The sequence below is a fragment of the Moschus berezovskii genome, chromosome 27 (assembly GCF_049115385.1).
Source record: "Moschus berezovskii isolate FMDL1 chromosome 27, NW_MosBer_1.0, whole genome shotgun sequence".
Classification (NCBI taxonomy): domain Eukaryota; kingdom Metazoa; phylum Chordata; class Mammalia; order Artiodactyla; family Moschidae; genus Moschus; species Moschus berezovskii.
In genome coordinates, this window is record NC_142486.1 from 41,017,889 (window position 1) to 41,031,409 (window position 13,521).

Below are 13,521 nucleotides of genomic sequence, written 5' to 3' on the forward strand. Positions count from 1 at the left end.
GCGATGAGCACGGTCCAGACTATTCTGAGAAGCCTGGTTTTCGCGAGTCAGTCAATGGCACGTGGATACGTGGCTAAAGGAAACGGAACAGCAGTTCCTCTCTCCTGCATGTCGTGGGGGCAAGAACACTTAAGAAACGGGAAGCAAGGGATAAAGCGTGCAGCTGATTCCTGGTTGGAAAAAACAAAACACATTCATTGGTGTTGTTTCTAAATTACACTGTTGACAGTCCATCGATTCCTCTGAGATCCCACCGGATGATGGCCACTTAGGCTGTTTGCAGAGTGCACAGTTAAAAAGAAAAAAGCAGAAACAGTAATTATTAGACCAAGTATTAGTATTGTATTTATGCACAATAATAAAAACAGATTTACAAGTTCAACTGGAAATTTAAACATAAGAAGTTTAACAGCTTTTATTATATTAAATAACCAAACACCTTTTATTCCCCAAATTGGTAAAGAATAAATAATATAATTTACAATATGGTACAAAAAATAATCAGGAAGGACAGGCATTCTGTTTTATACATACACTGTATATTTATAATCTATAAAACAAATTCACATCTCAAACAAGCCGAAAACTTTAGATGATATGGCTTAACGATTATTAGAAGAAACAGCAATAATCTCTGCTTCCCAGAAGCCTGGGAGCAGGCTATCCTGCTACAGAACAGCAGGGCGGGCTGCTGTAGTGCTTCCAGGACTTGCTCCCCTCACACGACATACAAGGTACTGCAGGGTTAGGAGTTTGTCTGACAGCCAGGAAAGATTTGCTCTGGGTTTTTCTTTAAGACAAAAGTGCCATATTTCCTCCTAAATGCATCTGGGATAGATTTCAACGTGAAAAATAAAAAGCAACTGCCAGTTTCCTTCTCCCATTTGTTTCAAGGGTTTTTATTCCATGGCCTGCCTTTGCATGTTTGGATTCAGCGGTGCGACTGAGTTAAAGATGCTATTAAACGGAAGACACACCACTAGTAATGAGGCTGCGGTACAGAATGGAGAACAGGACTGATGCAGGAAAGCGAGTGGATCAGCCCATGAAAGGGTTCCAAATATCCCACCGCCCTGAGCAAGTACTGTACACTCAGGAGACACAGGGGACCCTCCGCTGGCCTCTCTACCTTCTGAAGAATGGACTGCACATCACTGAGTATTCACAATGAAGAATCAAGACAAAAACAACTGCCAAGAGACGGGGGCTGTTCAGTCTCACTCTTTAGGGGAGATGAGCCAGCAGAAAGATCCCTGATGACGTCAGTGATGAGAGAAAGGCTTTTCTGAGACTGACCTGATCTTAATCACAACATACTTCACACACAAAGGAAGCCACAAGTGCAGACAGAGACGATCACACCTTCCACTGCAAAAGCAGAGGGAGATGCTGGAAGTGGGAGGCTTCTCCACTTGGGTCTTTTGAAAAATCCCAGCCTTGAATGTAACAGTTGCTTATTTGTGTACATATATAATTATTTAGGCTGGGAGAAAATGCATCCAACATCTTAATGCTACATATGACACCATTTTCCCTTATTATGGCAAGCAAACACTTACAGCTGTCTGGTTGCTAGAGAAGCAGCGTTCTCTGTAATCATGTCAGCTTCACAGGTGAGAAGAGTCAATCCTCACCTCTGCAACCCACCTCTCCACTGCAGACACTGGCCAGTCGGCTACCCCCACACGGAGTCTACGCAAGAGACGCATGCGGGAGGTGCTGCTGAGTAAAGGGTTGACAAAGGCTGATCCAGATCTCCAGGGCGTTCCTCATGCTAGACATCACCAGGTGACAGGCACCCACCTCCCCACCAGACGGCCTCGGGGCACCCCCTGATGGAGGAACAGCCTGGGGTCTCTATGGTCCCCAGTGCAGTACATGCTGCCACTGGGCACTGCCCCCAGCATGGGTGCAATAATGTGACTTGGCATCGTTGGTCCCAGACAGTGGGGAACGGAGAAAGCTGGTAGTGGCCTAACCTCGGCCCAGCCCACCGTATACCTGGCAGAGTCGGACGCCCAGAGACAGACCTATTGATCTTGTTTGGCTTGATAAGGTGCTAACTTCAGGAGGCTGATACACTGATCACAAAACACAAGCTAATTTAGAGAGACTGTGGACTCAAATACTGCTGTCTGTCTCCCCTCACAAAGTGATGCCACGCCCCTTTCTTTCAGACCTCCAGGGCTTGGGACTCTTCTCAAGAGCCCAGAGTAGCTGCCCCCACAGGCTTTTCCTCTGATGTCTGTGTGCAGATCCAGAGCTGAAAGAGGGAGAACCCTGACAGGCCAGAGCTCCGGAAAAGCTTGAGAGGCAGAGGGAGCTGGGGAGGCGGTGGGAACGAGCGACCCCTCCGCAGGCACATGTCGAGGACCCTCTGCTCTGCCTTGCGTACTGGCTCAACTCGTCTCAAGGGCAGGGGAGGAGCCAGAGGAGAGGTGAGGCTAGGCTGGCTGGGAAGGCTGCCGGTCCACAGCGAGCTGGGGGAAGGCGAGGGGACAAACACAAACAGGGGTGGGCTGGGCCAGATTCAAGAAGCCACACTGACTGTGGCTGCCAGGTGGAAGGTGGGCAGCGGATGGGTTGAGAGCCCAGTACCACAGCACTGGTGCCCGCCCACAAGGGGTGTGCCTGGAGGGCAGTTTGCGCCTTGCGCCCACCGAGGCCGAGAAGGCAGAGGAGCCCCGTTAGCTGCACTGGGGAAAGCTTGGACACTGGACTCCCTGCTGGTCACCCAAGGCGGCGCAAGGAGCACACCAGAGGGAGGTGGATTCGGCGCACTCTGACTGTGCCCGATGTCTGATCCCTACCTGTATTCCCAGAAGGGACACAAAGAAGGAAGAGAAACAGACCTTGAGGCAAAGTGCAAGCAAAGGACTGTATACGAGTATTTGGGTATACTCTGCACTGATGTCAAAGAGAGAACTTCCCCTGCAAAGGGCATCTGTCCAAGACGCCAGGGAGGAAGGTGTCAGAGAGTCAAGGTCATCAGGAAGGTCTAATCCGTAGTCAAACGAGTGCTCAGGGATCCCCCCTGTGAGAAAAACGACTCAGGTCACTGAGAAGAAATCTGCAGATGGATGCAGGGAAGAAACCAACTGAACAGGGACCTGTTCTTCCAACGTCTCCACCCTCTAATTCTTAAAATACAAGAAAAACATTTTCTGACGGGCTTAGCAGGAAGTCCACACAGCCCACAGAATACATGATTCTCTTCCCCGTCCTGTTGAGTCAGTCAGGACAAATGCCCAGATGAGGGAAGCGCTAGGGGGGACTAGGATTTCTGGAGCAACGGCACTCGCCACACTGCCCAGGACCCTCTGCTGCCCTGTGACTGGAGTGCCCCCTGCAGTGTCCGCTGTGTCACAGATCAGACACCACCAGGCAGAACCAGGCCACACCCAGCTGTTCTCCGGCTGCAGAGAGGACCACCAGAGCATGGCAAGGGTTTGGCAGAGAGAAGGCAGCAACAGCCTGGAGCCTCCCTGCAGACAGCAGGAGGTCACAGCTCCCCAAGCCAGTACGATGAAAGCCAGGCCCAACACTCGTTCCTCTTGAAAAGAAAACCCCGAAACGTCCAACACAATCGCCAGGGTGGAAGTATGGGCCCCGCACAGGCCCTGACCCACGCCCCTACCATGGGTGGCTCAACACAACGGCCACAGCTGAGGCTGGCCCTGCCAGACTCCCATGTCCTGGCCCTGCTCCTTGGCCGGCAGGATGGGGCTGCGTGCACGTCAGGCATCCTGGGTGCAAAGATGCTTCTGCTCAGGCTGTCTCCAGGGAGTCTCAACTTGACCTGCGTTTCCTCCCGTCTGAAGACAATTCCCCCTGACACTTGAGGACCACCAACCCCGTCCACCACCCTCGCAGCCCCCAGCTGCCCCCACCACGAGGCGCCATCACTGGGACAGGTCAGTGACTGGGGGGCCGCCTCCCCCGCCATCGAACAGAGCCTCCCGGCGGCCGGGCTCGGCGATAGACAGCTCCTGGGCCAGGTCATTGAAGCGGGAGATGTAGTCGACACTGTTCTCGTTCATCATGCACACCAGCTGCGAGTCCACAACCTGCAGGCGGGGTCGGGGAGGCCTGTCAGCAGATGGCTGGACACCACGGCTGGACTACAGTGCGCATCCCTCCACAGTGAGGGTGAGAGTCCCCCCAGGAGCCACCTCACGCGGCCCCGAGCTCCAGGCACAATCTCAGGGTCGTCACTGTGAACCTCACCCTGTGAACAAGTGCCACTGCCCGGCAGTTGGGTCAGAGTGGCAGGTCCCCCACCCACATGAGACTTCTGGGAGGATGGTCAGTGGCCAGAGGAGAAGAGAGGGGGCAGTAACTTGGTTCTACTCCAAGGCTGCCTGGAGGAGGAGAAAGTGGAGGAGGGAGTATGCACAGGTGTGCATGACACAGGCATTCTGAGGCAGGGCGTGTGCAGAAGTGCGGGAGCAAGCCGTGCAGAGGCCTGAGGGAAGCACACCTGCAAGAAGAGACAGCAGGTGCAGACGCCCTGTGGGCGCAGCCAGCTGGTCAAAAATCAGCAAAGACGGTGGAGGAGACAGCAAGTGAGGCAGAGAGTGGAGGGGGAGACCCGAGCGTACAGCGGGGCCTCCGGCATCAGGACAGGGTCCTGTGGGCAGAGCCGGTCCTGCCTGGACCGGACAGTCGGCCACGCGAGGATGGGGACTCTGACCAGTCTGCTCAGGGCCTGCAGCAGTGCCCGGCCCCCGAGAGGCCCCACTCAGCACTCTGTGCAGGGGCCTGGCAAATCTGGGGTGGGGGCTAGTGCTCAGACTCGGGGTGAGGACAGGCGCTCACCTCAGCAACGTCAGCCAGGGACCGGGACACAAAGGAGTCTCGCGAGTTCCCATCCAGCAGGCTGGGGCCCAGCAGGGAGGTGCCACTGCTGGTCCCGACAGGGGTAGGCAGCATCTTCCGGCTCTTCTCCGGGGAGATGAAGCTCGCTGCATGGAGGAGGGAGAGGCCTGAGCCGCTGGGCCTGGACCCTCTGGGCATCTCGTCGCTCACATGTGCACAGCGCTCTGGATACAGGCGTCAGGCTGCACCTGCTCTGCCTCCCATGGTAAAGCCTGGAGGGCCCGCCGTAGCCCAGGGACGTGTCACCGTGTCCCACGGTGTGGTCACCACCCTCACCTCTGTGTCAGCTTGTTTCCAAGTCTCACGATTTCTCTTTAATGTGGGCTCTGCACTGCTCCCTGTGACTTTCTGAGCAGGAAACTTGGGGAGAGCACTGGCTCCCCAGTGCCACCCAAACCAGAGCCCCCGTTTGTTCTGGGCTGCCAGGTGTCACGCCCTACCTGGTACTGACCTGGCTTGCCAGGGTCCAGCCTGTCCTGCTCTGAGCTGGGTGCACACCCTGGCCACTCTCTACAAATGCAAAGTGTGCAGGTCCCAGCCCTGCCACGGGAGCGCCCCTGGGGAGGTGATGGAAGCCGGCGGGTCTTCTGCTAACACCTCTTCCCGACACACGAGCACCCAGTGCTGAGGGTGTCCAGATGCTGGCTCTGTGCACCCCGGCGCCCCAAGACTCACCAAATAAGCTGCTGAGCGACGAGTCTGTGGGGTCGCTAGGGCACCACTGGGGGTCGTGGGTGGGAGAGGCGATCCAGTCTGGCTGGGGGCTGCTGGACGGGGAGGGCAGACTCTTGGAACTGTCGCTGCCATTCAGTTTTGCTGGAGAGAGAGGGACTCCTTCACCTGTCGACCAAAGTTTGGGATCAGACACCATGTCGGGTGAATGGCTGAGAGGGCACAGCATGTGCAGCTGAGCTGGGAGGCCCAGGACCCCACGAGGGCTCCCCAACAGCAGGGACATGCACCCGTCATCAGACAGTGACAATGGCCACAACAGAGGTGGCCCGTGCTGAGGTGGCAACTGAGCCCTCTTGTTGCTGCCAACAGCAGCCCTGCAAGGTGCCTGGTGTCTCCAACGCCCCAGGGAGAGGAATACGCTCAAAGGGGCTGGTCACTGGCCCATGATGACGTGCTGCCAGCTGCTGACTCAGCTCTGAATCCATGGCTGGCCTTGAACAGCAGGTGCCAAGCACACTGCCTTCTGTGGTGCCATCGCCAGGAGCTGGGGAGCCAAAGCCCATAGGTACCAGCCCAACCCCTCCTAGAACCTGCCAGCCAGCAGGAATCACCCCAGTTGAGAGCTGGTGAGGAGATGGCCTGCCTGATTCCCAGGGCAGAGACACCACGTCAGCCCCTCTGTATCCCAAAGCCCAGGCAGTTACTCCAGACCACCATGGCTCAAGTCCCGCCCACACGGGCCTTGTCTGCCAGTGCCGCCCCCACCAAAGCGGGCGGTGCGTCATAGATGCAGAGGCTCAACGACCAGAAGAAGAGCTGAGCTGGACAACAAGGTGCCCAGAGGCGGCAGTCAGGTAGGGAGGTCTGTTCCCCGAAGGAACTGAGTTTGGGAGGCGGGCAGTGGCGCCTGTGGCTCACCATACTGGCCGGAGCTGATGGCAATCTCGATGATGGAGTCACTGATGTGTGTGGCGGGCTCTCCCTGTGAGAGCACGTCCTCAGGTGGGCCGGGCAGTGAGATGTCCAGCAGGGCAGAGACGTTAGGTGGGGAGAGCCGGGTGCTGGAGGCCTCCGATGGGGGCAGCGGTGTGGAGAGCCCATTGTGGATAGGGGCCTTGGACAGCTCGGACAAGGAGAGAACGGGTGGGTTCTGTGGAGACAGGCACTGTTGAGACACAACGGAACAGGCAGCCATATAGAGGAACAAAAGTCAACCGGGCTCTGCAGAGCAGTGACTGAGGATGAGGACAGCGAGAGAGGCAGAGACCCCAGCCGCTACTCACTCCACCACCAGGAAACACCCCTGGGGAATCACCGCCCCCAGGAACCCTGGAGGACCGCAGAGTTGAGGGGCCAGGCCAACGTGGCCTGGACCTGCTTCCACCCCCAGGTGACAAACTCTTCTCCCTGGCCCAGAAAACTTAAGTCCCTGCAGGACTGTGTCTCGATCAAGCCAGTTTGCAGAGGGAAGTTGGCAGCCAGAGATGGGAGCCATGTGTGGATGATTGAGGCAGGTGCAGGGAGGCAGGGCCACTGGGCATCACTGGGCCTGGAAGTCCAGGCCCATGAGCAGGATCACGAGGTGGGACTTGGCGCTCCCCAGGGTATGGGGCAGCTACTTTGCGCAGCAGTCAGCAGTACACTCTACCTGAAAACCGTCGGCCACTGGCTCCTGCCTCGAGGGGATGCTGATGAATGGGTCGCTTGTGGCCTACAGCAACACAAGGAAGACACCAGTGAGTGCTGGCCAGCTGGTACCAGGCTCCCGTGGGAGAGCTGCTCCAGCCCACAGCTCCTCATGGGCAGAACACAGGTTGAGGGATGGAAACCGCTCCCAGTGGGGGCAAGAAAGCCCGCTTCTCTCAGAACGTGCCCCCCTGCAGCTCCCCAAACGGAAGACTGTGAGTCTACAGCCAACTCGCCACAGCAAGAGGTCGAGCTTGTGGTACCCAGGCAGGGCTGGCACTGTGGTCCTAAGGGACCGCCTGCAGAGCAGGGGGCCAAGGCAGCGCCCAAGTGGCCAGGAGTCTTGGGCTCGTCACCTGCTCTGCCTCTGTCCACGGCTCGCCCACTGCGCCACGTGGCCTCACTCAGGCCCTGGCCTCCCTGTTCAGTGACCTCCTCCCTCCAGGGCAGAGATGCAGTCCCACACCACCTCAGCCTGTGGCTGTGACTCTCAGGGACTGGACCCTGACATGCCACCCCTAGAGCTGGTGGCAGCTGGGAGAAGCCCTCTACACACACTCACCCCTACGGCGGGGAGGGGGTCTCCGTTCTGGTGGGGGCCGGTGGAGTCCGGCCCCGTGACGGCCGCCGTCACCTCATCTGAAGACAGCGGGGCGATGCCAGACAAGCCCTCTGTATCCAGGACCGGCAGGGGGCTGCCAGGGATGATGCCAGCACTCTTAGCTGCTAGGTCAATAGCACCTGGAGAAGGAGCAACATGCGAGCCTCTGCCCTCAAGACACGCGACGCCCACGGAGGGGACCCCCATACGCAGGCCTCATGTACACACCAGGCAGAGTCGCAGACTTACTGGTCAGGGGGCCTGTGGCCTGTGGGGGCAGGACCTTGGGCACGATCGGCCGGGACACAGCTGCTTTGGCCAGGGAGGACTGGACGGGCCGGAAGGAGCCTCTCCCTGTGAGGATGTGAGCGGAGGCAGACACGTCAGCCACACAAGCCAACAGCTGCTGGGCATGCAGCAGGGCTGCACACACTCCCCTTCCCAGCCAGTCTCCTGCACAGCCACGGTCCTGACCACAGAGCTGAGCCGAGCTGGAAACCACTGAACGTCCCAACACTTCCAACTGGGGGAAGTCAGCAGTCACAGAGAGCCCCAATGGGCAGAAAGCAGTGTTGCCTATGACAGTGGCATCACTGCGCCTCCTGGGGGCTGCTGAATGGCTGTGGTCATGGCTGTTGTCCCCAAGAATAGCCCTTTAAGGGTGGCTGTTCCCTGAGCTGAGTCACACGCTCCTCTGAGGTGGTCACAGCCTCAGATCTAGGGTCAAAATTCTGTTTCTTCCACCTGGCTCCTTCCTGGCAGGCATTCTGCCATTGAAAAGTAGGTGTGAGAAAAAGCCATTGACTGCTGTCTAGGTCTTGGGAAGTGAAGACCAATAGGATAAAGCATGGAATACATGCTTCACTGAAGGAATCTCACTGCAAAAGATTCACTTCAAAGAGCAGGGGCCCCTCTGAGCTTGGGGGAACGCGGAGCGTGAGTCATACACCCTATGGACTCATGTAGCCCACTAAACGCCTACAGACATCAGGGACAGGGTGGACAAGAGACACTTCTCTAAAGTGAATTGAGCACAGCACCCCGTCCAGGGCCATGTGAGCCCACCTAGGGAGGAAACTGCCTGCAAACCACTGGTCAGCAGAAAACACCTGCCTGCCCACACCACTGCCTGGGCCCACTGCAGCTTCACCCCCTGCATGTGTTGCTAGAATGGACCCAGGAAAGCCTGGAAGGTAACTCAGAGAGCCATGGGGACAGACGCCTATGATTCCCCAAGTCGGGGCTGCAAGGAAAGGAAAGCCTCCTGAGGAGCCGCAGTGCCCACCGGTCACGGAGGAATTCGACAGGATGGAGAAGGAGCAGACGTTGTGGGACTGGTTTTCAGATGGCCTCGGAAGCAGCGTTCTCTGTGGAGGGAAAACAGGCAGAGTGACCACCACCGGCTGCAAGAAGCAGGCTCATCGCTGACGCTGCCGGCTGTTGATGTGAAACTCTGACAGAGTGTGTCAGCCAGGGAGGCTGGAGGCGCAACAGCTCTGGGTGCAGAGGGGGGGGCATCCCTGGGCTCTGCCAGGCCCCTTGAGCCAGTGCGCTGACTGTCCACAAGGTGAGAGACCCAGGATCCCTGGCCAGCCTTGCGCCTCTTTGAAAGGGCCAGGCAGGAGAACCTGTAGGCTCTGGCCGCATGGTCTCTGTTACAGCTACTTGTGTCCACCCTGGTGCTGTGAGAGCAGCCACGCACAGCAGGGAAATGAGGGACTGAGGACTGAGGCCGTGTGCCAGCGTAACTTTTACAAAAATCGTTAAGTGAAGAAACCACAAATGAAGTGTGATTCCATTTACGTGAGATGCCCAGAACAGGCAGCTCCCAAGAGACAGGAAGTGGCTCCAGGGTTGGGAGGGGGCGGTACAGGTAAAAGGTCGGGGTTCTGTTTGGGGCATGAGAAGGTTCTGGGATGACGCAGCAGGGGGCTGCATAACCCCATGAACATACTAAAACCCTGAACTGTATGCTTTAAACGGGCAGGCTTCCTAAGTACCAATAAAGCTGTTGACAAACAATACAAAATAGCCACTGGCAGGCCACAAGGGTGTCCTGGCTGCGACGCTGGGCTGCAGCGCGTCCTCCAAGCCAGGAAGTGTGCTCCCTCGTCCAGGGTGGAGGGTCTACGTATTTAACCAAACACACTAAAAATTGAATGCCCCAGTGTTATATCAGGCTGCACAAAAAACTTTGGGCACTTGGAATACATCTTCCTTTCTGAGGTCTGTGATGCAATCCCTCATTCCTAAATAAATTAATTCCAAAAGATTTCTGCATCTAGTAAAAGGAGAACTATTCATTCACAAACATTCATCCATTTCCAAGCCCACAGTTCTTTCAGCGTCACCTCCTTCATCTTATCACCTCTATGTAAAAATGCCCCCTTTCTCCTGTGCCTCTCACACCCGGCTCTCCCCTGTGGGTCTACAGGCCACATCCATGGGTGCTCAGAGCTTCATGACAACTAGCCTAGGAGAGGTCTGGCCTCTAGCCGACCCATAAACCTTGCCAACTGCTTCCATTGACGTGTTTATAAATAGATGTTCTGAGAGCCTCAAATATAGTCCAATCTCAGACATTCTTGGAACCCAAATCCCTAGAACTTTCTGTGTTTTCTCGTAAACAGTTTTCATGCTATGCTGAGACTGCCTTTATATTCAGGTAGTTACGATCGCTGTGACTACTCTATCCTAATTATTAAGGAGGAGGAAAGGGTAAGGACTTCCCCACTTCACATGGTAAACCTGAGACCCAGGAGGACACCAGCATGTCCTGAGCAGCCTGGCCGGTGGGACAGGCCAGCCCTCAAGGAGGCGTGCAGGTGGGCGAGGTGCTGACCTGGACCACCAGTGGCTTCCGCAGGTGCCGGTTCCGCAGCTTCCTGGGCTTTGGCAGGAAGAAGTCCGACTGCATCTGTGGGGAGACAGTGCTGGGCTGAGCGGGCCCTGTCCGCGCCTGGGCAGCCTGGCAGCCGGGGGGGCCCCCACTTACACTGATGGAGCTCAGGTGCTGCCGGAACGTCAGCTCTGTCTCCTTGTTGGGAAAGAAGAGCTTCCCATGCCGGCTGTTGGGTGGCAACGTCGTTGGGACAGCAAAAAGGCCACCATCTGAGTCGCTGCTGCCCGTGCTGGCAGGACTGGCCACCAAGAGGGGCCTTGGAGGGTTTCTCAGACCTAGAGAAGGAGAAGGAGGATGACAGCAGTGCTCCCCGAGCACCACCACCAGTGCAGAAGGGTGTCCACCAGGAAGGAAATCAGAAAGGAATTCTTAATGACCCTATCTGCTGTCCATGAAAAAAATCTCCTGTATATCCATCCGGTAAGAAGCTGCTTTTCTCCTTCTCTCCTTCTTCTGATCCTTACCAAGTAAGCACATCAGAGCTTTCCTTGACCTCCGCTGACCTCAGTGGAAGGGCAGATGCACATTCCGAGTCATCCAGTCTAGACCAGAAGTCAGCAAATGCTCTCTGGACAGGGCCAGACAGGAAGTCAGCCTTGAGCACACGGTCTCTGCTGAACTCAGCACAAAAGCAGCCACAGACAACCTGTGAGCCAGTGGCCATGTAACTAAAATAAAACTTTATTTACAACTTTATTTAAATAAAGTTTACAATAAAACTTCATTTACAGTCATCAAGCTGTGGACCATGGTCCGCTGATCCTCTTGGTTTTAGTCTGATTATACAGAAAAAAGATCCAAACATAAAAGGACAAAATATTTACAAACTACTATTTGAGGACTCTGGGCTTCCCACATGGCACAGCAGTAAAGAATCTGCCTGCCCATGCAGGAGACTCAAGGGATGCGGTTTCAATTTCTGGGTCAGATGATCCCCTGAAGGAGGAAATTGGTCGACCACTCCAGATATTCTTGCCTAGAGAATGCCATGGACAGAGGAGCCTGTCGGGCTACAGGCCATGGGGTTGCAAAAGTCGGCCATGACTGAGCAACTGAACAACACTTGGGGACTCTGCTCACTGTTTTCATCACAGCCGCTGCTGCAGCTTATTTCATGGAAGAGACGGGTCCCCTTTCTTTGTTCTTTATTTGCAAATCTGTGAGGCTGAATCGACACACAATGAGTCCAGAGACTGTTTCTTCCCAATGCCTGTCAGGATTCTAGAACTGCAGGTGCCTTGAGCCTGAAGCATCCTCAATCAAGGAAAATTGTGGATATTTTAAGAGTTCACAGAATCACAAAACTGAAGCCCAGACAGAAGGTGGAGAAGACCATACAGCCTACCTGCTGGCACCACCCTACCTGCTGGCACCACCCTGGTTCACCTCTGATGAACGTGCCTCTGCCCTGAGGACAATGGGCTCAGAGTCTGTGGCTGCCCCACAGGGGGCCACTGCCAGGAGAATGAACAACACCAGGAGGGAAACAGAAAACACGGACAGCAGGAGAAGGGGACCTGACACCCTACCAGCTTCATTCTTTAAAATTCAAGAAGAGTAAACAATTCCAGCCACGACAATGTATTTTTTATCTAATAAAAACAGTAAGTAAATTGACGTCTTAGGGAAATGAGTTTTGTCTGTCCTGGGGTTTTATGTGCCACATAACCGAATAAAAGACCTTGAACTTAAATTACTTCCCAGACACAACTGTGGACCAGCAGGTAAGCCCGTCTTGCTTTCCAAGATTTGTGTTCAGCTGTTGGGGAATCCCTTAACTGAAGGCCTCACTATTCTGTTATTTCAAAGGAAAAGAAAAGCAGACTTTCTAAGACCCAGAAAGAATCAGCCCTCCTCAGGCTCTAAGCCACCAGTTCAGCAGGACACAGAGGCGCCTGGTGACCTCAGAGGGCAGGTCCCCCAAGGTGAACAGACTGGCCAGGGTTCCCCACATCTCCTGTCAGCTCCCACACCCAGTACCCCAGGGCTTTTGTGCTGGGCCCTGCTCTCCCCACGAGGCGGTGATGATCCGCACGCCATCCACCAGCCTGTGGCCAACACAGTGGAGCCCCCAGGCCCCTGCAGGCCCAGTGCCGCATGTCGCCATCCAAGTCTCACCTGAGGAGCAAGGTACAGAGCTGGGCGAGAAGGCCTTGCTGTGGCGGAGGGCAGCCTGGTTTCGGGGGCAGCGCGGGCTGCGGGAGCTGACGGTTACCACCTTTCCTGGTGGCGTTGTTGACTGCTCTTCCTGGGCAGGCCTCATGGAGGCTGTGGAGCCAGTGTTCGTCTCTGGAGCCTGGGACAGAAATGAGCCGGGACATTGGCCATCTCGGCACATGGACGATGCTTCTGGAGCAAGTTCCCGGGGCAGAGGCACAGAAACACACTTGAGTGTGGATGGACAGCAGAGGACCAGAGGTCACACGCCATGACACATGGCCAGCGCCCCAGGCCCCCAGGGAAACAGCTGCTGTCCTCTGGGAGCCCTCTGCCTTCACTGCCACGGTGGTACAGACAGGCTGTCCCCCTCAGTGACAGGAGGGGACGCCGAGCAGCAAGCCACAGGGACTCACCTTCTTAAAGCCTCTTCTGTGAGTTAGAGAAAAGAAACACAAGAGTAATTTCTAAAGCTAAACACAAGCACAGCCAAAGAGCCCTCTGTGGAGTCAAAACCCCCACCTCAGGGGTTTCATGGGCCTGCCTGAGGCCACGGCCCCCGCCAGCCCAGCTGCCATCGAGTGCCTGGGCCCCCACCACACAGGCACCCCCTTCCACTCAC

At 56.0% G+C, this 13,521-nt stretch overlaps 1 protein-coding gene across 2 annotated transcripts in view; it reads right to left on the minus strand.

The window, feature by feature from the left end:
- Positions 1-319: 319 nt before the first annotated feature.
- Positions 320-13,521, minus strand: part of CRAMP1 (cramped chromatin regulator 1) — a 45,098-nt gene continuing 31,896 nt past the window's right edge. Inside the window, exons 11-21 of one of the 2 annotated variants that reach the window (XM_055409130.2) lie at positions 12,861-13,038; positions 10,836-11,017; positions 10,683-10,757; positions 9,126-9,207; positions 8,090-8,194; positions 7,802-7,980; positions 7,202-7,264; positions 6,472-6,703; positions 5,554-5,718; positions 4,819-4,964; positions 320-4,067 (exon numbers count right to left, since the gene is read on the minus strand). In XM_055409130.2, coding sequence (XP_055265105.2) covers positions 3,903-4,067; positions 4,819-4,964; positions 5,554-5,718; positions 6,472-6,703; positions 7,202-7,264; positions 7,802-7,980; positions 8,090-8,194; positions 9,126-9,207; positions 10,683-10,757; positions 10,836-11,017; positions 12,861-13,038 — 1,572 coding nt within the window. In that variant the 3' untranslated portion in view covers positions 320-3,902. Of the gene's footprint in view, positions 4,068-4,818; positions 4,965-5,553; positions 5,719-6,471; positions 6,719-7,201; positions 7,265-7,801; positions 7,981-8,089; positions 8,195-9,125; positions 9,208-10,682; positions 10,758-10,835; positions 11,018-12,860; positions 13,039-13,521 lie in introns of both variants that reach the window. The other variant, XM_055409129.2, reaches the window with a different exon arrangement.